At 48.4% G+C, this 24,110-nt stretch overlaps 1 protein-coding gene across 3 annotated transcripts in view; it reads left to right on the forward strand.

The window, feature by feature from the left end:
• fus (epithelial splicing regulatory protein fusilli) overlaps positions 1 to 24,110 on the forward strand; it is a 155,238-nt gene that overhangs the window by 62,041 nt on the left and 69,087 nt on the right. For all 3 annotated transcript variants that reach the window (XM_037427693.2, XM_037427694.2, XM_037427692.2), the window contains exons 4-6: positions 11,932 to 12,021; positions 13,418 to 13,472; positions 18,080 to 18,190. In XM_037427693.2, coding sequence (XP_037283590.1) covers positions 11,932 to 12,021; positions 13,418 to 13,472; positions 18,080 to 18,190 — 256 coding nt within the window. The remainder of the gene's footprint in view (positions 1 to 11,931; positions 12,022 to 13,417; positions 13,473 to 18,079; positions 18,191 to 24,110) is intronic.

A 24,110-nucleotide genomic window follows, 5' to 3' on the forward strand; every position in this document is an offset into this window, starting at 1 on the left:
AAAAAATCTATGATCTGTTGAAAAAGTACCCTCTGTTCTAATAGCCACGAAAACTGTTCACGACACTTACGAGAAAGAAGGAGAGGAAAAAAATGAAGCTCCAAGTTAAAGCTACGTGTGCGCACTACGTCGCACGTCTAATATACTGGCTACTTCTATTTTGTGCACTTTCTGAAACATTCCAATGCGTACTGGCAATGCTGTGATCTGCAAAAATGCATCTACAAAAAGGATCTGCATGAAGCAACAAAACCACAGTTCGGCTGTTTCTGCCTGACACGCTAGCCCCGAATAATATATATATATATATATATATATATATATATATATATATATATATATATATATATATATATATATATATATATATATATATATATATATATATATATATATATATATATATATATATACAGCCTACTGAACAGGCGTTGTCTCATTGTCTCATTTCTCTACAATGGCGCGTGCAGTCGTCAAAAGGCTTTGGTGAGCCACAGCTCCGACACGACTTCTTGAGAAACGCGGTGCCGTTTTCCTCGCAGATGAACCCCGCCAGGCTACCTTTGCGGCAAGTGTCGATCTCACCGCCAACGCACGGCGTCCATGCCTCCACTGCAGTTCTAGGAAACATGTCCGGTGACGCATTACTTCGCGCCAGCAATGCTCACGGGCTCATCTTGCTTATGGAAGGCGTGCATGCCTTCTCGTCACCTGTTAACATCTCGGCGCTTCAAGCACCCTCCGTGGACGGCGTCCACGCCATCCTCGATGGCTCAACATAACTTCGTGGACGCCGCGATACATTTGCACGAGACAACACATGCGTAATTCTGCTCGCCTAAAAATGCCGTTGACGGTTCCGACCCTGTCTCTTCAACCGCATCATCCGACAGCGCCGCGGAGCTGCAGCACACCACCACGCAACTCCGCGTTACGACCGGCGCCTTGATAGCGTCGAGCTTCCAGCTCTCACCCGCAGCCATGCTCAAATCGTAAGCCATCCATGCCATGCTGGGTGTAGCCACAGCACACAACTTTGAGGCCAGCTCACCCGAGAACCGCCGCGAGCTCCGGCGTTCTCTCACAGAGCCCTCAGTACAACTGCGCTGCTTGGCGTCGGCACACTCTGGATTTTCACCTGGCATCTTCTCATCGCTGCTTGCCTGCGAAATACCACAGTTCCGCGGATTTCAGGACCACGCCGGAAATTGGGTGGCCACTATCAACGCGGTTGGTGCTCACGAAGCCTGGACTGATCAGCAGAAGTTGTGGGTGGCCATCGATCCCATTCGCGATGCTGCAAAATCCTGGCACTCCTACGAAGGCATCAGACTAAGATCCTGGACTGAATGATGCGCCTGGTTCACCTATGTATTTCGGCCACTTTTCGATGCCTCTGACCCAGTTCCTGCCACCCAGGTTCTAGCGCGGATGGGCGCTCTGCGACACGCCACCACGGCAGTGCAGCTCTGGTGCCCACAAACCTGCCCTCCTTCGGAGATAGAACACCACAAAGCGGCCTGTGTTGGTGCTCCTCATCTGACTCAGTTACAGATAGGCCCCCTGTTTCACATTTGCTACAGATGCACATGCAGATGCCAGCTTCCCTCGTGCCGAACACGCCACCAGAATTGGGAGAGCCTATACTACAACTATAAATTCACTCGCGGGCCAACTGGAGCCACACCCGTGGAAGCCACGGCAGTCATTGGCCGAGTATGCGCGTTCTCACTGTACCTTGGCTGATGCGCCGCAAGCACATGAAGCCAGCAATAGTTCTTCCGGCCTCTCGGCATGTGGATCTACTAGCGATGTCGGGCAGTTCGTTATGGCTTCATGCTTACCATCTGAGTGCTGTGTGGTTCACCCAGAGGCTGCGTGCGTCAACGGGGAATCCGACCAGACGGCGACCAGCTCGTACGAAGCAGCGAGATGACGCCTTCGTACAACCCTGGCATCTGCAGCGCGGTGCGCAGCCATGGTGGCCTTTACCCGTCTGCACACAACGGTACAGAACCACCAGGGAGCATATTGCTTCCTCGCGGCTGTGGAACGGGAGAGTGCCATGATAACAGCGCAGAGATTCCTGCGTCAAACCCTGAAAGTCATGTATAGCAGCCTGTTTGAATTCGCAGGCGTACTTTGTTGGGCAGGAATTTGCCTGCTCTCCTGGTAGTCATGCGACGACCGGCACGAAATAGTCAATGGCGTCCACCCGAGCCATCACCACCCAAATTTCAAAGCAAGGCGCATTGTGGTCGTAAACGGCCTCTGCGAGGCAGCCAGTGCCGCCCTCCAGAGACATTTGAGGGATTACGAACATGGACTCAGACAAATATGCGTCTGACGTACTGGCCCGAAAATTTGTACTTTTAGATTCTATAGACCACTAAGGCGGCTTTTTAGGCGGCTTCTTATGCAATTTTGCAGCTCCCGGGTGCGCGCTCGTCTTGCATGTAGAAAATAAAGACGAGGCATAAAAGGAACAGCCGGCCTACTGAACAGGTGTTGTCTCTTTGTCGCATTCCTCTACAATATATATATCACAGATGAGCCGAAGAGGCATGCTTGGTTCGACCTTCAATCGACTGTGCCCTGGGGCACTCCATGACGCGAATCTTTCCTGCGTTCTTGAGGCGACTGCGGGTGTTGCCGCTGTGGCCCGACCTTGGGTAAAAAGGAGTCCCCAGCCGAAAATGTCGCCGCCGAACACCGCGTATCGCAGCCCTTCTCCGTCACGGACTCTTGCCAATGAACTACCAAGTCTCTCATCCTCCACCTCCTCGGCGAAGGTGCGCTATGCGCGGCGGCATCATCAGGACGTCTGCCATCAGCGTCAGGGATAAAGCCGAATGAGCGTCCCTCGGGAGGGCCCGCGTAATGATCGGCGAGTCGCGCTGCCCGACCGGCCCTTGCTTCTCGCGGGCACAACGGCCAGAATAAATCACGACTCGAATTCGTGCTCGCGGTGCTTCGGCGTTTTCTTTACGTCCGACAGAGGGTAGCCCCTCTCGTGTTTGCGCGACTCCTTCCGCTGAGGGGCAACGTACCCGCGGCCGCCGCCATCAGCCGCGCAACGTGCCTCGCGCATTTCTCCGCCGTGCATCCACCCTTCCGCACGCTTCCTCCTCGCTTCATACATCGCGGACTGTAGCAGTTCCTGCTCTCTGGAGCGTAGCGCTACTCGTTTCGCTTTTTCATTTTTGCCTTTTCCCCTTTGCTCTTGGACCTGTTTGCTTCTTTCGCTGCCCGTTCGGCGACGGTTTTCGCTTTCACGCGGGCTGGCAACCTTGGGGGTTCGCGGCGCGCACTCGTCGCCGTGACGCAAGAGGTCCCCGAACTCATTTGCTCTCGCCGTCGCACTCACCCAACCGCGGCTTCATGCTTCCCACCGTCTTCTGCCCCATGCTGCGTCCACTTGCGTTCTTCTTTCTAGCTACTTTCAGCCACTCTTTCCTTCTCGCCGCTGCTGTTTGCACCTTGGCTTGCTGGCTTTCGTTGACTTTCCAGTGTGTTGTCTGCAAGTCTAGTGGCTCAGCTTGCGCTCACTGCCCGCCGTGACTGTTCTTTGTCTCAGAGACGAGATATGTAACCTTCCTTTTTAATTAGCTTCAAGCCTACTTCATTACATTTCCCGAGCGATGATAGCGCAATTATGCCTCCGCACCCTTTTCTGGCCCAAGATAGGCTGCATGTCATTGTGGAACACTCGCGCAAAGCGATTCCCCGACTAGTTTCTGCGTAAACGCCGGAGGCGAGCTGTCTTACGCACCCGAGAAATCAGGACATTTCCTCCTACAGAGCTGCGCCATCTTAGAAGCCTCCAACGAGCGCAGCGCACCGAGCCATGCTTCTCAGTGCTCTTAATAACAGCGCTGGGGCCCAAATCCGCTGGATAATGGCGCGTCGGGAAGATTGGGCTCTGCTATCCCTAGCCACCATTACAACTACAAGCTTCTGAACTTCGCTGTTCTTTTTTTGTTTGCGATTGCCTTTTTTATTGTTTCTCCTTTTGTTGATGTTTAACTGTTGTGAGTTTCAACCATTGGCGGACGTCTTGAGAGCTGGTCGCCCAGTTCCGCCCTCCAATAGACGCATTACCGCACATTTTCACGGCACCTGTGGTGTTGGGGAAGGAGGGCACCACTAAACTCTTTCTGAAGTGCGTAGTGACGTCCATGTACTTCGCAGTTCTCTGACCTCTAGCGATACCTGGTGCCTATCAATAATCATATATGTTGAGTATAATATGCGCCTATACTATGCTTATTGTCAGTGTCACTTTAGCCACTCGGTACTCGAAAGCCCGTTTAGGCATTGGGTGAAACGTAGCCGATCATTGCATTGTATATGCCTGAAATTTTAGGGAGTTAGCCAGGTGTCTTATAGTTTCAATGCAACCGACGTTGTCGTCTATTGCACCTATATTTTCGAACGTTCATCACTCCGACGCCTTTGGGAAGCTACGTGACCCAATTTAAAGAACATGTGTTATATATAGTTATTCTTTTTTTCTTTTTTTCTTCTTTTTTTGTTTAGCCGCACACCGGGCCTGCCAGCTAAGAGGAGCTGCAAATGTCAAAACCACGCGCAAGTATAACTGGAAGGAATTGACCAGAACTATTTTTATTTGGTTTCGGCATTTTCAATGCCTCTGTAGGACTTTTATTCCACCCTGGTTGATACTGTGCTCACATTGGTTTTTTAGTAGTATTCAGGCTCTGATCATCAAGCTATGCGGAAATCGGCATGCCGCTGCTTTCTTGCTATTCGTTAAGTCAGCAAATAAACATCACAAAAGAAAGATTAACGAACAGGTGATAGAAAGCTATGCAACATAGTGAGAAAGCGATAAACATTTATGGACTAAAAGAAAAGGAATACACGAGAAATTATTAAATACCCATGACGAGAGCTACAAGTAACGTAACGCGTAAACAAAAAAAAGGGGGGGGGCGGGGCGGGGGAATCTGTAAGATGAAGGAAGTACACAAGACGAACGCCAGGGAGCACCTGTACAGGGGAGAGCTTGAGTTATTAGTATCGACAGGATGAATGTTGAGAAGATAAAGACGTGCTATAGAAACGAAATACGAGGGGGGAAAAGCAGAGCATATATAGGGCAAACGATGGGAAAAAAGAGTACCTATAGATTTAACAAAAATAGATCAATAAGTAAGCATAGAGGCAGGCACGATAAACGTTGTGTCGGGTGAAGTAGAAAAACTAAACGATTGAGGGAAAAAAGAAAGAAAGGAGTATGCTGGTGAAATGGTGCGTATGTGAACTATAGAAAGAAGCAGCGCTGAGGCAGTACTCCAAAAAAAAAAAAAAAACACGCTGAAAGGAAACTAAATACTTAGGAAAACGCCGCTAAGGGTGTAGTGAGCAGGCAAATGCTGGAAAGGAAGGAGTATACCAATCCTGATGTGAAAGGCGAAAAACGTTTGCTGGCCTTCAATCTCTCGTCCGAGACTGTACTCGGGGGTTATGAAGTATACAGGTGGTTGAACGCTGAAATAAATCAAGAACGAAGGATTAACGTTTACGAAGAAAAACCGAAACACATGGGATAAGGGGGGGTGGGGAGGCACCGCTGACAAATAGTGCGAAGAAAAAGTAAACAAAAAAAGGCAAGACGATGATGGGAAGATATGCTTAGTGTTGCAAAAAAGGCAGAATACATGTGGAATAATCAACAGGAAGTGGAAAAGAAGAAACGTATATATTGTTTTGCGAAGTTGTTGACGTGTATACAGGATGTATTTACTGGGGAAAACGCAGGCAAGAGTCAATATGGCTGATTGACACAATCGCGCGCCTGTCAGCTTCTTCTGCCCTTCGTCTTCCTACGCGTCATCTCCGTAACAATATGACGAGCATTTGTAAGGGATTGCTAAAAGAAACAACACGGGGGAAGTGTTACAAAATTCTATGGAAATAAAGGAGTGTGCGAGGCACAGGTGGGAACGTCGGGATCGAGGGCATGCGGACTGTGGACGCCGAAAAAGAAGCGCTGAGGTCAAATTACCAGGCGGAGCACCTTTGGAAGAACGCTTTGGTTAGGATGAAATGCGCGGAGCTGAATGGGTGAAGAAAGAGATAGGTATGTAGGGCATACGATATACGTGAAGTAGTAATTGCATGGGAATATAGTCCTCAAAGAAAGGATCACATGACAATAGAAAGTACAGCGAGGAACGCTGAGCGAGGCCAAAATTAGCAAACGAACACTGGGCAGCAACGAGCCGACAAAGCGAATTTCTGGGAGTACAGGCAGACCGAACCCTTTGAAGCAGATAGGGCAAGGGCCGAGAAGGGAGGTGTCACTACGGACGCCACAGAATTGGACAAGTACGCACGTCGACCACTGAGAAATGAGTTCGCAGGGAGGATGCTAGTTAGAAATAAATGGAGATGGTGTTACGAACCAAATATGCGGTACGAACGCTGCCAGAAAGCACACGAGGTTAACATTGGAAATCACTCTGGGAAAATGCTAGATTGAAGTGCACTAGGTATGGGAAGCAGTAAGTACACTTATGCATCGCTGTGAGGAGGGGAAACAGAGGAGAAACACGCGCAGTACATCATAATCGATAGGTGGGGGGAGTGAAAAGTGTGGGTCTGTGTTGCAAATAAGCGGAAATAAAACATTTTGAGGTAGCCAGCTGATTGAGACAGCGAGAAATATAGCTCTTTTATCAAAAGCTGTAAATATACTGCCCGGTGATGCCATAGTTCTGCCGCATTCCTCGCAAGCACTTAGTTCAAGACACATTGTACACCATGTGCCTATATTGGAGGCGGCAGAACGGCCCAGAAGGGAAAAAAAAATTAGGCGAAGCCGCAATTTGAGAGTTCTCTATGTGTACGCTTTTGCAACGTCTTGTACACCATCGCATACTAAGAAGCCCCCCAAAGTGTCTATTTCATAAACACTCCACCAGCTTGTGACTTATCACATTTCCGAAAATCCAGCCTCCACGCGTAAGCAGTGGGTCCATCCGAACCCTCGGTGCACTTCAAAACTATTCACACTCTGCTCTTTTTGTTGTTATTTGATTCCGTCTTCGAAAGCTAGGTCTCATTGCGTAAGCAGCAGGTTTGCGATCAGGTACCAATCGGTCTTCCCAAAAGAGACACATTGAGCGCGGCGTATAAGTTGCTTGCGCAATGCTTCATTGCGGCGGCACAAAACGGGGTTGCCTTCACCGCAAGGGAAAGCCGGCTTGCCGCCCCCCGGGTGACCCGCGCTGATTGGCCGCTAAGCGGCGGCGGCAAGGGAGGTCTATTCGCCCTTGACACCGATCTGGAGTCACGCAGTCAAAACAAAACAGTGGGACCAAGCGGCCCCAAAAGTGCCGGCAGCCAGCTTGGCGGGCCCTTCTCGCGCGCCTTCGTCGGCCAGGTGGCCCCGCTTGCATAACGCTGGTTGTACACAACGCGGGGCGTGCGATCGATTAGCCTCCCGAGGTTCCACTGTGTAATGCAGGCTGAACAAATGTGGAGGTGTGTGTTCTTGACTCCGTATACACACGGCTACATGAATGCGTCGCTCGGATGGTTTCCACATACGTGCGTGCTGCAACCGCGTGCTGTCGGTACGTGCTATTGGATTAGGAAAGAGGGAAAACTTAATCAACCTGTCTGTAGCCCGAAGCTGCTCCGATCCAAACTGTCATGGGCGTCAGATAGGGTCAACTCGAAGTGTCATGGTGACGGAATACTCTCCTTCGCGAAGGCCTTCATGTAAACTATAAGGTTGCGTAACACGAAAAATGCGAGTCAGTTCTGCCGTTCTTCTAGCAGGAGGTTGAGAAATGGCGCTGGGAAAATTTTTTTTTCGCCAATAATTTCTCTTTCACTCCCTCTCTCTCTGTGCACTCGTTCTCTTACCCATCAGAGTAGTTGCATCTCATGCCGGATAAATTGGCGCGCATGTTTTGGGGGCGAAGAACACGAAGAGAAGGACGACGATAGTGTGCTCCGGTTCATGATTATCGTAATTGTCCGTTGACGCGAAACGGCATAACGAAAAGCTTAAGAGCTCCGCTGTAAAATGAAATAAGTTTGTCTGAACACGCCATTCTGCCTCTTCCATACATGGCTTCAGACATGCAAAAACAGTATTGTGGTTTTTAGTATATAGAAGAGGGCACATCCGATAAAAGTGCATTCGTCCGATGTGCCTGAATTACCCCTAATTACTTTTGTACTGTGAAGTGGCCGCTCGCAAACACGGAGCGTTTTCCAGTGATTTTCTAATGGCCCCGCCGCGGTGGTCTATGGCTAAGGTGGTCTAGGCTAAGGCTGCTGACCCGCAGGTTGCGGGATCGAATCCCGGCTGCGGCGGCTGCATTTTCGATGGAGGTGAAAATGATGTGGCCCTGTGTTCTCAGATTTGGGAGCACTTTAAAGAACCCCAGGTGGTCGAAATTTCCGAAGTCCTCCACTACGGCGTCTCTCAGAATCATACGGTGGTTTCGGATCTATCTATCTATCTATCTATCTATCTATCTATCTATCTATCTATCTATCTATCTATCTATCTATCTATCTATCTATCTATCTATCTATCTATCTATCTATCTATCTATCTATCTATCTATCTATCTATCTATCTATCTATCTATCTATCTATCTATCTATCTATCTAATGTCTAACGCAAACATGGAGGGCCACGGTAGCCGCAACCAAGGCTGACAGGCAAATTTGAAAGCTTTAATCTCCTTTCACTCACACGCAAAGTCAGGATGCCAACTGCCGCTGAAGCGCCGTCTAAAAGGGATATATAAAGCATGCTTTTCATGTCGTTCCCTGCGCGGCCGCACACCTCCCTGCCTTACCACCGTTCCCCCCCTGCCATCCATCGTCGCTCTGAACTACTCACTAGCCGAACTCAATGCTAACTACTCGGCTGCGGTTGCGACAGAACTTCTCAAGGACTCGCCGGCGGGAAGGCACCGCAGACGGTATGACCGGTTTGTTGTGCAGATAACCGAAGCCGCGCAGGAAGCCCACAAGGAAGTGTACGAGTCCGGGCATTCTGAACAGCCCCAGAAGCGCCCACCCTCGTCGCCGCGTTTTGGGAAATCCGGTGTCCATTGCCGTAAATTGCGAGACAACTCACGCGAGAGCTCAGTCGTTTAACAGTTGGCCAATTGGTAGCCCCCCCTTTTAGCGAAACTTGGAAGACCGGCCACGCTGCTTCCAAATAATACTGGAACGGGTATTTCGCCGCAATGGGTTCGCGGCGACTTCCTACATTGAACGCCACGAAAACAGGTGTCATCGAAAAGCGGTCGGTGCTTAGCAGCCAAGCAGGATCCTAACATCGGGACGTTCTTCCCACTCCCCGAATTGAACGAGCTCCTTAACCGGCACGAACGTGGTTATGCTGGCCCCGTTAGGGGCTACGCTATTAGAGATGGATCGTGAAAAAGCGGTGGTTGTTGCATGGGGCTATCTCTTCGGTGAGCTCACACGCCTCTCCAGGAAACAGGGGTTGGCCCGCTGGATGACGCGACCGAGAACGACGTGCTATCGTGGTGGTTGTGCTGGCAAAAAAATAAAAAGTGGGAAAGGTGGCACGCACTCTCCTGGCGCCCGATTGGCCAGTTGATCTTGCTATCGGTGCGCGCGAGAATAAGGTCATTGCTCCTGAGCCCCAGCTTGGCGTGACGGGTGCCGGCGAAATTGCCCTTGGATTGGCTCGGCTGTGGAATGGCCCATGAGGAAAGGGTGCCAGAAAGAAACCGGAATGGCCGGAACCCGGCGTAGACCTGCTCGGCGAGCTACGTGACGCGCTCCCGGCGGCGGTTCCGCTTCCTTCGGCGTCCGTCTCGCGACGCCAGCCCCGCCGTTGCGTTTTACGCCGAGTCGCGGCGCCACGACGTCAAGGATCCGACGCAAGTGGCGTCGCCGCACAGCGTCAAGGACGCGTAAGGCCAGAACGCTGTCTGGTCACTCGCAGCTACGGAAGTGAGAACGCTGCACGTCGATCGGGGAGAGGGGAAGTGGTGCACGTAATGTACATGCAGGCATGCACTCGGAGACGCGCTGCCATGGTGCAAGTGCAGAAAAGGTCACGAGGAACAATACAACGACTAGATTACATGAACGCAATGCTTGGCTATGTAGTTCGCAGCACTAGGAAAAGGCTTGAAGTGTGCCGAATACGGGGAGCGAGCCTTATTTCGGAACTTATTTTTTTATATATTTTGTTGTGTCTTACGGCAGATTGGCACATGACTAGCGATGTCAACAGCGGTGCGCGTGCATTGCAGTCTACCGATCAGCAATGCAGGAGTGCCGGTGCATGCAGTGCTATACCGTCACTACGTATGCTGGGGTGAAGGCACTGCATGAACTCTACATAGCACCTTGACTCAGATGATCCACATTCGCATCCCGATATTTAATTACCATACTGCGTCGTAATACGCAAAGCCAGATTTCTGCTGATGATGTTTCGCGCTTACAGCAAGGCGTTTAAAATATTATAACTTGTCAAGTGTCTTTGTTTGAAGGAGAATTTGGACGCGACACGAAACGAGCCGCACAATTATGAACGTCATATGGATATTATTGTTAAATATTAATTAATTGATGTAATTTGTTCAAAATAGATGCTATTGAGGAGAGTGTAGCAGTGACTACTTCCTCGTTGAATGGCCTCTGAATGACTCGGAGCGCGAGAAGGAGCGAAGTAATAATAATAAAGAAGAACCGAGAGTAGGGGGCGGTCGCGTCGCGGTCTAGTTTAGCCTGCTAATGAAAAGCCCCGCGCACGGCTATGTGGGCCAGAAGGCTCGGTAGCTGGCACAGGGACAGAGCAAGGCGACGGTGCGAGACATCTTCGCAGCACTTGACACATTACGGAGCAGAAAGACGAGGTTGAAAAAAAAAAAAGAAACATTTGAAAAGGAGCTCACACCACTATGATGTAGTGAGGTAGCGGCAATACGTTTTTTTTCCCTCTTTCTGATGCGTAACACTGAATTCTGATTAAATTTTCTACCCTCGCGCAAGCATACCCTTTTCGACATTACAGAAGGGTACCGGAACGCTCACAGTATCTTTTTTTTCGGCTGATCTGCATGGTAGATGTGAAGCCTGTGGTACCTCATGAAGGTATGTCATGTTAATATCGAAACAGTCGTGCTTCGATGAGCGGGAAGCAGTTATTAACTCTCCATACTTAAATGAAGAGAGATATTACTATGGTGACGTCTTTTCTTTAAGCTGCTTTCTGCACGAGGTTCATAAATTGCAGGTTAAATCACTGCAGGCTACATATCCATCTAAAAGAATATCGTATAAGGCAGTCGGTCATTCAGCCACGGTTCTTCGTCTTCTTACGCCAAACAGCATCCGTCACTTCACCTGTTGTTGCCCCCTGCTACACGTATAATCAGTCGTAAAGGGTGTACGAATGCGTTACGTAGTTTTCAAATTAAGAACAACTCATGGTGCTGCAAGACGGTATATATAGTTCTGCAAGACGCCTACAGCACTCGGCTGTCGCAAGAAAATGCTGGTGTTGGCGCTCACACTTTTTTTAGTTCGCATATGCCCGTGCAGTGGTTGATACCTCAATTATTTGGCACTGGCAGAACCGTGACTTGGACATTCACAAAGCGTGTCACAAAAATATGGACGATTTATTCGCACAAGTCATGACTGACAGATAATGAAGCCATGGCTACAGCTGGAACGAGTGCGATCGAACAATTCACCAGCGCCATGCAGTAAAACCTCAGGTCGGGACATGTTACTAAATATTTCTCAGCTGGGCTCAGCCTTTTGGGCCATCATCTTAATCATAACTGTGCTGCGTGATCTGCGCTAACCTGTCATTTGTTTGTTTGTTTGTTTGTTCTAAGCACTGAATGCTGCTCGTTGTTATGCTTGACCTGAACTCGAAGACCTTTCCTTGGAGCCCGATGCATCGGCAGAAGTAGTTACTCGTCATGTACAAGACATGGCCAAAGTTATCTTAAGGCTTAACATGGACGGTGAGTTCTTGTTCATTTCTATAAGCTGGTAGTTTTGCTTAAAGTGTGCGCGTCGGCTGCATTTTCTATGACAGTTTAATTGCCTTGAAGAAGCTTGTACTTAGGTTTAGGTACACGTTAAAGAACCCCAGCAGGTCGAAATTTGCGCAACCTTCTACTACAGTGCATCTCATAATCGCATGGTGGCTTTGGGCCGTTAAACCCTAACAAGTAATTTAATTATTGTGCTTAAAACGTGGCAATCGAAAAAAACTCATAGTTTGCCAATTTGTACGACATAAGCACACTGAAACGATGCGCAAAAGTAAAGCTAAACGTAAAAAGAGCTCGAGTAAGCTTTGCCGGGGTAATTAAAACGATATCAGATACATAGCGAATTAGCCTACATTCAAAGCTGAAGCTCTTGAGTGAAATTCCTAACGTGTTATTTTTTTAAATTTTTAGCAGCTTTCAGTGCCCTTGCTCGAGTAAAATAAGTACGCGAAAAAATAACGTGAAATATGCGACAGCACAGTTGCGTAACGGGTGCACGGCGCCGGTGTTTGGGAGCCTATATAGTTCTTTTAGTAAGTGACTAGCATCTGGTTAACCTCCCTGCCTTCCTTTTTTCTCGTTTCTCTCTCTGGCTTTCGATTTCAGCTGGTATAAATGGATGTCTTGAAAAAGTTTCAACCTATCTGCAACCGGTTTAACGCTTGTGTGTGTGTAGTATTCCTTTTATCAATGCGCCAAAGTCAACATAACACCGATCTCATTCATGCAGACCATGGCACTTCGGAAGCGCAAACATTGTAATCGGCTGTTTGTCGCAGTGGCGTAGCCTGAGTTTTATTATTTTTTATTTGTCCTCGTGGATAGCTACAGTGGGGAAGCAGGTATACGTGGTGGCAAGGCCACGGGAACCTGAGGAAAATGTCGAGCACTGCGGTTTTCGTTTTTATAACAGTGTGATTATAACGGGCTGTGGAGAGAGACCAACTTAATGGGACAACTGCTCATTGTCAGAACTGCTGCCTCGTGCAACGCATCATGATCCGTATTCACAAAAGCCTTTTATGCCTGAAATGTTCGTATAGAAGAGCATTTCAGTCGATACTCTTTTTTTTTTTTGCTATGGATAAAATTAGCGAATCAATTCGGCCAACGGCAAAAAGACACTAATGAGGGTCCTAATTCACGAAACTGTACACTTGCCGTTAGCCAGTCTGCTCTGCAAACTATATGCATGATTTTCAAACTACTTTACACCTGTAAACTATTCTGCCGGATAATTTTAGACAATCGGGCCCGGAACCGATGTCGTAAAAGCTGTTGCTTCTGAGTAAACAGTGCTCCTTGTCCTGCTGTCTTATAGCTATCATTGGGCCATATGGATTCGTTTTTTTTTTTCCTCCAGGGCACAAGTTTACAAATCCGGAAGAAATATCTCAGAGGCTAGAATCTGGAATTTGGTAAGTACATATACGCACAAACGATCATCAGTGCATGTTTGCATGTCGTGTTATCCAAACCAACGCGTGCCAGTATACGTGCTTTCAGTCTATGCATGCGTCTGGGAGAGAAAGGCTGTGGGCGTTGCAATCGTGTCACTTGTTGCACAGTCCTCATACGGAGACAAACGTTGTCCCTAATAACCGGAGTTACTGAAAGTAAACGAATAAAAACATGTTTTTCGTTTGTGGCATTCACAGTGTAGCAGCTTATTCGGCTGATTCGGATGCAATCACACTTTAATGTACTCTCATTGTCAAAAATATATCTCATTCGAAATGCTACCTACTTGCTACTTTTATGGCGTTATGTCCCATTAAAACATAATAACCTTGTGACTCTCACATTTCGGGAACCTTATCTGCAACATGTGCGTGTTTGTACCTGTTACCGACATCACGAAAAAAAAAAAAGAACGCCTAGCAGAAATTCTTCTGGTTCATAAAAAAAATTGAACCCTGACAGTTATAATGAAGACGAATGTCAAGCACACTGTACACCAACAGAAAGTTTTTTTTTTTTTATGGAATATCGTATAAGCAATATCGGCCACACTAACAGGGAGTGTATAAATATTGTTACGTGGCTTAGGCTGACGGTAACAGGGCATATAGTGGCGCATACCCTGAATATCGCCTCAGACTAGAAGTGAAGAGGTTGCCATTGTGTGTGAGCTGTGCTATGGTCACGCACTGACTGCTGTTATTTCCACGCAACAATTTGGTGGAGGTGCGGGGTCGGTGGCAAAGGCGTGTCTTCGCCCGGAGCCATGGTAATAGACTTGAGGAGGCGTCCAATGCGAAGCTCCGTCGTCGAAGGAAAGTACCCGCACAATATTGCTGAAAAAAAGGATCATACATCTGCTTCTCAAAGCGAGTTGCAGATGCAACATAAACATTTAATTCATTTCCGCTGGAGGGTACAGACACTGTACCTTTCCTTCTTTTTTATCGCGCAGGGGTGCACCTTGACACATTGTATTATACCATGCACGTGCTTCGCGAGAAAAAAAAAGATAAGCAGCCAGCTTGCGCTGATCGATGTAACTTGCGCGGTGAAACCCATTGCGCATGATCTTGCGGACACGTTGCACTATAGCGAAGGTTCCTCGCTGCGCCCCCTCCCTAGCATGCTAACGTATGGGCGCTGACTACGCCCCCCCCCCCCCTTTCATGTGTGGGGCTGACTTTGCGTACCCCTCTTATGTTTGCACGCATGTACCAGGAGATTAATATCGTTGTCTAAAAAGGCACTGATAGTCTAGTGGAGTCCTGATGAACTTACAGGGACAAACCTTGCTCGTGTGGTCCGCTTGCGAACAGTCTGTTTTTTTTTTTTTTTCACGTGCGAGTCTATTCTCATTGCAAGCTGTATTATAGTTAAGTTATCAGGAGCACGTTGCGTTGTAAGTGGTCAACCTTTTTACGTGTACAAGGTCGTCGCCTTCGTCACTCAACAAGTAAACTTTAGGACGGCTGATACCAGTGGCAAGGGCGAAAAAGGTAAGGTACTTTGAAGCGAACCCCTTTTGTTGCCAAAAAAGGACCATTTACAGAAAGGAGTTGCGCCGATGACACATGGCACCAGACAGAGCAACTGCCGCTGCCACCGCGGTGCTAGTGACGTCATGCAGGCGTTTGAGAGTACGCCTTTCTGGTCCGAAAAGTAGATGCGGGATCTCCTTTACCGAAAAAGATCTTTGCCGGAAAGGAGTTACTTCTTTGTCGTGTGTCCGTGCGCCCGAACACCTTTCCGGAAGATCTCCCTTTGTCGAAAGGGCTTTAGAGTGCCCGTATGGCACGGGCATGAGAGGCACTTGCGTGAAGTTTGTTTTACCTGTAGATACGACTGCCCGTCGATGACATAATTAGCGTAGGCAGCATCTGGTCTATCTACCTGAATAAAAAGGAATTTATGGGAAGGGAAACAGTGTCAATATGACACTGTTGCTCACTGGCAGTTTCAAATGTATATCTCGTCTCATCATTATAAAAGCAGCACCGCAAATGCTTCGGTCACTATGGTTTCCGGGTTGTTCAGTTTCTGGGTTTTTTATAAATGCCAAGTGAGTGGCCAAACGCCAGGATTACTATATATACAGGTTCCGTGTTATTCGGGAAAAGGGCCGTACAAATAACGTATGCGTTAATACTCGACCAATATGGGAATACCGAAAGTGATAAGGTTTGAATTAATGCTGAGGCGGTATTTATCGCTATTTTTTTTTCAACGTTAAACGAAGGTAGATGTCCTATCAAGTATTTAAGCCGTATATAAAGAAATTTCGGCAAGCCTCAAAGCACCCTAGTTAATTTAGGCCTGTATTTACTAAACAACCTTATCCTTATCGCATATTTTTCTCATGTTGCTGTAATCTCCCCGTTAATGAGAACTAGCATACAATGATACCAAGGTAAATATAGGGGATTTTATTAGTCGTAACTTTAATGTATGTGTGAACAAAGAAAAGCGGTCGAAAAGATCCCTTGCCACCAGCAGGCATCAAACCTATGACCTTCGAATAACGCGTCCGATCGGACGTGTTATCCGAAGGTCGCATGTTCGGATCCTGTCAGTGGAAAACTATCCAGTCATCCACTTTGTTTTGTTAATTCTCAATAATATCGCTCCTAATAAAGAAAACGGGCCCTTAAGTCAACACTTATTTCCTTTGTACTCTGCGTGCGTTACAAGGGCACAAAAATGGTAACCGGGTACGATAACCACATGATGTGTATGCGAATACTGACCTACATTGTTTATCAAGCGCACTAAAGGTGCAATTCCGATAACGAGAGCACGAGTTAGGGATGAGGTTGATTTGTGCATACGCATACTATCTTTTCTGACAGCCCTGGATATGAGTTTTATTTTCCCAGAGGTGCCTGTGCCGTGACGTGACGACGCTCAAGGTCGTGGTGGTGGTCACGTGGAAATGAAACATTGTGACTTTTTTTTTTTTGGACACTGGCTTCGGATTTGATTTTGGTCTCTTCCTATAATGCAGCTACACAGAGTCTCACTACAGGTTAAAACACTGGAAGAGAATGTGCGAGCCAGAGCGATGTGAGAAATCGCCGCGATTCGTATACTTTGTATATGGATGGATGGATGGAAAGTCCTTTATTGCAAAAGAGAGAGGCACATGTCCTCTGCGGGAATAAGAAAAGGTGATTCTTAAGAAAGAAAGGAAGAGAAAAGTGAGCCCCGTAACTGTCTACTTCAGTGAGCGACACCTCAACAGTAGCTCACAAGGGATGGGGTGAGTAGGGATAAAAGGGGTAGGAGTAAAAGTGTAGAAAATAGTAAGAGACGTGAGGTGGTAAGCCAGAAGAAGCGACAACAAACTGAGGGGATAGGAGAGATAGGAAAGATGGAAACACGGTCACAGGAGTCCGAGCACGGAGCACCACTTGGGAGAGCTCTTGTCGGCGTCAGTAGATGGCGTAGAGCAAGTTCAGTCGGTCAGAGCTACACTGTTGTCGAAGGTCGTCGGCGTCAGGAGGTGACGTAGGGCGAGCCCAGTCGGCCAGAGCTACGCTGACGCCGGAGATCGCGAGGGCACAACCGGTCGGCACGGAATCCAGCAAGCGAGTCCCGGGGATCAGTGGGACTTTTAAACTATAATATTTCACAGTGTCGTAAGGTCTGTGCTTATACAAGTCACAATCACTTGTATACTCGGGCGGTGTGTGGTCAGTACTGGTTTGTCGACCGACCTAAAGTTCTAAACCACTCTGATCAGGCCGCTATGACTTCCACGTTGATCACTGTGTGTCCATTTCCGTAAGCAGTGGTTCACGACAATTTGTGTGCTGCAAAGCGTGTGTGGCCATTCGCCCTTTATTCAAATGCGGAGCACTGCCATAATAAGTGGTGAAGGTCTGCGCGGCAGCGCAGCCTGCGGTGCTTGCACGTCACTGTTGCATTGTCCGGTTGTCGCCATTTAGCTAAAGAATATGGTGTGTATGCAGAATTTGCGTAGACTTTATTAATGAATACTTCTTGAGAGCGCGAAAGCGGACACTTGCTGGAAAAGGGAACTGGCGGGATAATCTGCGTACTGCGTTTTCTACTAGCATGGCGTAGGGACGTGCACACGTAGTGCATTTTGGCCTCGGGTTTACCCTAAGGGGTGGGGGCAGACAAATATTGGTCGACCCACCTGCGCAGAAGCAGCAGCGGTGCGCAAAGTGTGCACCTATACTAACTGACAATGAGAGCTGCCGACGATGATTTCTGCACGGTTGTCCTCCCGGTTCCACATTTTACAATTTGACTCGACGGACGGAATTTGCTAGGCTTAAGAAGCCTCTCAGACACTGAGACCAGGACAGGCGCCCTATAACCAACACATCCTTAAGATCCAAGCTGTTCTGAGCTTTCGCGTTTGCTGTCGTTCTTCGAACCTATATGGGAAGTATGCACCGTGTCAATCGTAGCCCCACTTTTTACCGTACTGCCGCAATTTGCCCTTATACGAGCGTTTTTTTTTTCGCATATCAATCCTCTACCGCGGATTAACAGTGAATATCTTTCTTTGTTATTTTTCTGCATGCACTTGCAGCAGCAAAACCGACGTGGTGGACAGCAACACGGTGGTGAGGGCGAGGGGTCTACCGTGGCAGTCATCTGACCAGGACATCGCCAAGTTCTTCAGTGGACTCAACATTGTCAAGTGAGCATCTTCAAAGCAGCTTCAGTCACACATTCGTGCGCGAATATAGACGCAGCAGCGAGCTCAAAGTGAAGCAGGGTTAATGCGGCTTGAGCGCTGAAGCTTTGCAGAATTATTGACGGCAGTGCCGGAGAACACCGCCAATAGAGAGTGGTCGAAGCGAAACAGGAGGGACACGACGAACATTCGCCGTTTGAGCATAATTGTGGAAGTTTGTGACCGAGATCCACGTAACGTAAATGGTTGATACAGCGTGACACTTAGACGAGCGATAAACCGTGGGTCATCGCCCGTATGTTTTGGCATATCGATTTCTTCGCATCCTTATGGTGGCTGCTATCGGCACGGCGACGCTGAATCAGGCGTGAGGCTGAACGAGAACTTCGCATAGATTGATATAGGCAGTTCAATGCACCTGAAATGATTTGAGATTGTTGGTATGGTACACCCTGCGGCATCACGAACACATTATTTAATGTACACGAGTGGACAAAAGTTACCATGCCTCGCTGCCATATAGCACGCATGGCATATATCTATAGCGTCCGGGAGTCTTTTCTGTGCGTATACGTATAATTCTGTTTGGGGCTATAAACGTACCCCTACGGCCGTTACAGTCCCGTAGGCGGTGGCGGCCGGGGGGGGGGGGGGGCTCTAATGGCTCCTTCTCCGAAGTTGAAATGGAGGGCGGGAGGGGGCATTTTACCGAGATTAAATGAACATATGCGGGTTTAGATGCCCCGCTTCCGTCCCCGCTTTCGAAAAACATTTTGGCTGCGGGCCTGTTACCACCGATAATGATCACTGATATAAGCGGCAGTATTTTCACAGCTCGGGTGCTTTCGATTAGAGAACGGCGTTTTTATCAAAACAAGAACAACACGGTGTGCCGAGAGAGTTTTTGCCTTGAAGAAGACAAGTCCACTTGGAGCGTCGGCTCGAGCCAGTCGCGAAGCCAGAAATATTTCTCGAGAGGAGGGGGGGGGGGGGCACCATAATTTTGGGAGGGGCACCCCCTTAAAATGGCCATTTTTCACTCTTTTAGTCATGGCGAAAAAAAATTCGGGGAGGGGATGGCACGTGCCCAGTGTGCCAACGCCTGGTTACGCCCCTGGCTCGAGCACACAATCGGCTGTCTTACTTTTTTTTTTTTTCCAAAGAGAGCAATGAGTGATTTGCCAGTTTGCATTTTTCTTCGCCAACGCGTATGCAGGATAGATGGTGTGCACACAGCGATTCATCCACCCCGATGAAGTGTAGACGTGAGCCCGAATAAAAGAACAGCTGAATACACAGCTTCTGCGAAACTACGTTTGCTCGGACGGCTTCTCCGGCCCGCTCACTGTGACGGAGCGAGACGTAGAGCGCTTACTTGCGTGCTTCATGGCATCAGCCGCCATGGTCCGCATCCTCTGAGAACGAAACGTACAAGACTCAAAGCGTGATTGTGTACCTCTGCTCCTACATATCTCTTAGCGGAAGATGCCGCTGAATCCAAATTTACTCACGATCCCGAAAACACCCTTTCCGCGAGGAGACGCTTAGAAAGCGAGCAAGCGCACGAAAAGAAAGTGTGCTTGGCGACGCCGCCTTGCCATTGCATCACCAAACACTGTGACGTCATAGATTTTGACGGCCTCTACGAGGTCATGCGTAGTTCCCAATACATCGTCCTTTGAGGGGCCATAGACCTATGCAACAAGTTTCAGGAAATTTAGTTGAGCCAATTTCGCCAAAATGCGAAAATACAATGTGAAGTCAGCGAACTAACGCCCGCAGATTTCGGCGCGTAACTTGAAATTAAATCGTTGACCTTGATTTTTCTATCCCTCACATACAATGGTGAAATTAATGCCTTTATAGTTTTCAGAATACAACTTATTAATATGCAATTCGCTTCCGGTTATACAAACGAAGGAGGTTCTTCCTACTCCATTTGTGAATATATGGCATCTGTTTTTCTGCACCCCCCCTCCACCCCCCGCAGTTTGACACGACATATGTTCCGTCGATTCGATCCCAAGAGGTGAATTGTTATGAAATTGTATTAGGGACTTACTATACCATACGATGCAAGACATTGTTTCCTGCTATGGAAAACACTATCACGGCCGGCTGGCTCTTCCTCGATTTGCACTTGTACCGCTGCTGTGTGTCTGCCATCGCTATGGATTCACTGAAATGAATCTGAAAAACTTTTTTTTTAATGCGGAGCATTTCTTAGTCGCATGATGTCACGCGTCGGCACTGTCCACGCCCCCACTGAGCATGCTCGCGCCTCGCGTGTCGTGCCGCATGCTTGCGTCCCGTGCCAACTGTTTGATTCCCCCCCCCCTCTTTCTGCTCGTAAGGCCGATGCAGGCAGTGCCTACTAGTAAAGACTGACTGCTCGAGTTGCACAACTGTTCACTGCCCCCCCCCCCCCCCGTATATGTAGGCACTGGATCGCACATCAGCGTCCCACCACTCGTTGAAGACAACGCTTCTCCTTCATTGAGTAAATAAAAATAATAAAGACGGAATAACAATTAGGCATTCCCAAAGCATACCCAATTACGCAACATTCACGTGATAGCCCCACCACTCTGCGACGCATTTACGCGAATTCCTCCCCTGGGGAAGTTGTGGGCGGACATTTTATATATATATATATATATATATATATATATATATATATATATATATATATTTACCTGCTCCCGGATCAGGACGCGGATTTAGATAACTCTCTCGAGACTCTTACGAGCTCCTTCTGCCGCATGTGCCAATTCGCAAGCAGCCAAGATACGTGGACGTCACCGTAGTCTGGCAACGTCCAAGCGTCTGCAGGCTGCTTACGAATTTCTTCGCCGCCAACGAACTATCGCGAGTTTTGTTACCGTTCATACGCTTGGTTGCATGTCGAACTTTTTCGCATGCCGCCACACTCGTTGTAGCCCGCTTTGTTTTGACGTGCAAGGTCTTTGGCCCGAATATCGAGAGGGTGGAGGAAGGAAAGAGAGTTGCTCTTAAAAGCGCAGCCAAATAATGAAACACGCGACTGTTCTCGCTCGGTCATGCATATCTCACATGCACAAATGGCGGCGTTGCTGCGCCGCGCATGACGTGGGTTGAAGTGTAATTGTGTGGTCGTGTTTGAGACTACTTACTGTGTCGTGGTGTGTTGGAACCGACGCTCTTTAAAAGGACTCCGCCTGAAAAACCTCACCTCTCATCAGAGTCTGTTGTGCTTAAAAAGAAATATGAGTATTATCTCGCGCTCGAAAGTTGAACAAAAACTTGAAAATAAACCAACCAACGAGGCGTTGAACGAGCGAGTAAACATTGGAAGACTATCAAGGGATACGAGACCAACTTGTACTGATGAAGAAGTGTTCATTCATGTGTGTACTTTGTTAAATGAAAATGTGCTATAGTGTGTCCTCGCATAGGTCAGTAGAGCATGGCGCTTGCACTTGTGTGCTATATTGACTGCGCCGCTCGGAACATCTGTCAGTCAATATAGAAGATGTGGGTCACGCTGGCACTACGCCTAATGCAGGGCATCGACACCAGCCAAAAGCACATGCCAGACATAATGATATTATTCTTCACTTTACCTCTCTACACTTGAGCCTCATGTCCGTGTACTACCACGTGTACGTATACGGGTGTAGTCATACTATAGTATTGCGGCAAGCGATCCCAAAAGTGCAGCCATCGCGGGATCCTGATGGCCATTACACGCTCTTCCCGCACAGCCGCAACGCACGTGCCAGGACCCCTACCGCACGCAAGCGGGGGACAAATAAGCCAATTGGCGACGCTCTTTTACCCTCCGTCGCCAATTGGCTTATTTGTCCCCCGCTTGCGTGCGGCAGGGGTCCCGGCACGTGCGTTGCGGCTGTGCGGGAAGCGCGTGGAACGGCCCTAAAGCCCCGCGCACTGGCTTATCGACAACACTATAGCATATGTAAAACATCACGCTCATCACGTGCTTTGATATCAGATGTTTACATGGAGTATACGTAAAACTCAAAGTAAGCTAAATAGCGTACCGAGTATGTGCAGGCAGGACAACGCTATCGATTTACTTAGGTAAGGCGTTTACTGTGCCTCAATTGCGTAATCCGGAACTATAGAGTGCACGCTGCGTGGGCGCCTGTTCTTGCGAATCCATATGTATACCTTTGCTAAGTGATGTGCACGGGCGCCTTCAATTGACGCGACAGTTGTGTAGCGCTCAGAAGGAGCCGCTATTAGCTTTAGCTATTGCTGCAGTGCGGAATCATTCTCGCCTTTTGCATCTTTTGTAATCCCCCTCTGTCTTTCTATCTTTATATGTACTTGTTCACCTTTATTGCTCTTTATTTTTTTTTTCATTTTTTTCTATTGCTTTCTCTCTCTCTGGTTTTTATTTCTTTTTGTTTATCCCTCTCTCTGTTTTTCACGTGTTCGTTTTCGTTTGACTCGCGCACCTGCTGTGCTCAATGTCCGATTTTTTGTGACGCATATCCGCCCGAGGATTTTTGTTCGCACTGGACAGATTACGCCCAGATTGAACAGCTCCGCTGTTACAATTGTCGCAGATTTAATAGTATAGGACGACCTCCCCGGCCCACCTCTGGCTACGCCTATGATGGTGGGTCATATGGGTCCGAACGATGGACTATAGATCGAAGCGAACGAAAAAAAAAATTCTTTGGAGACACACGCGCACACGTGTGGTCGAATTAAGTTCGACAAGGTTGATAAGATTCGTTAACCGTTGAAACGAGTCCGATGACGACGGGCAATGCTCTCATGCATCCGATGAGATTTGCTCGGCCTCGGATCTGGCCTAACTATAGATTATAGGAATGCCCGCGATCGCGTTCAATTCACTCCTTTAAAGGTCGGATGCAGTTGTACCGACGAGTCGCGTTCAAACGAGGAGGATTCAAACATTCTTGGTTGCAAAGCTTTTCCATGCATTCGGGACACCACGCCACACGTGGGACCCCACGTGACGCCATCGCTCGGCGCTGCGCAGACATCACGCCAAATCTGTCGTCACCAACGCGGTCGCCTCTCCTTGTACGGAGTGCCAATGGTTAGTCAAACTTGGGCAGCTCCGGAAGAGATTCTGCCTGATTATTTAGTACACGTTGCTGCATATCCCTGGCTATGGCGGCCGTGTTCCTAAGGTGAGCTTAAGGGTGTACATGCACAATTTATTTGTTTCTACTACCACCATTTTTTCATGAAAAGAAGGTTGCACCGTCCTGCATTTGCACCACTGGCGCACAGCACACTTCATCGCGAAAATATAATCGAGGAGTGTTCTTTCACGCCCGCTTGCAGTACTGGGGATTCTTTTCGACGCCACAGAGGCTTAAAAAAAACGTGGCCGAACATAGCTTTCTTTGCAAGAATAAGAATAGGTGACCGGTAATATGGACAATCGCAAGGAACTGTGGGATACAACGGCTTCCGGTTTGACGCACCATGCGGGTTAGCAACGGCGCGCGCGCATTTTTGTACCGCTCCGTGCGGGAAAAAAAAACAATCCCTGGCTGTGGCAGCTGCATTTCCGATGGATTGATTGATTGATATGTGGGGTTTAACGTCCCAAAATCACTATATGATTATGAGAGACGCCGTAGTGGAGGGCTCCGGAAATTTCGACCACCTGGGGTTCTTTAACGTGCACCCAAATCTGAGCACACGGGCCTACAACATTTCCGCCTCCATCGGAAATGCACGTAGGCGCGTGCATACGCGTGCCAGTGGTTGGCACTAAAGTGCCAACCACTGGCACGCGTATGCACGCGCCTACGTGTCAAAAGCGTCTAGTAGCTAGCGCCTGTGGAGGAAAAGGGCGCGCAACCACTGGCACGCGTCGACCGCGTTGACGTCCACGCGTCCAAGGCCGATGCACAATGTTGCTTGATCTTTTGAC

This window comes from Rhipicephalus microplus, chromosome X (assembly GCF_043290135.1).
Source record: "Rhipicephalus microplus isolate Deutch F79 chromosome X, USDA_Rmic, whole genome shotgun sequence".
Lineage (NCBI taxonomy): Eukaryota > Metazoa > Arthropoda > Arachnida > Ixodida > Ixodidae > Rhipicephalus > Rhipicephalus microplus.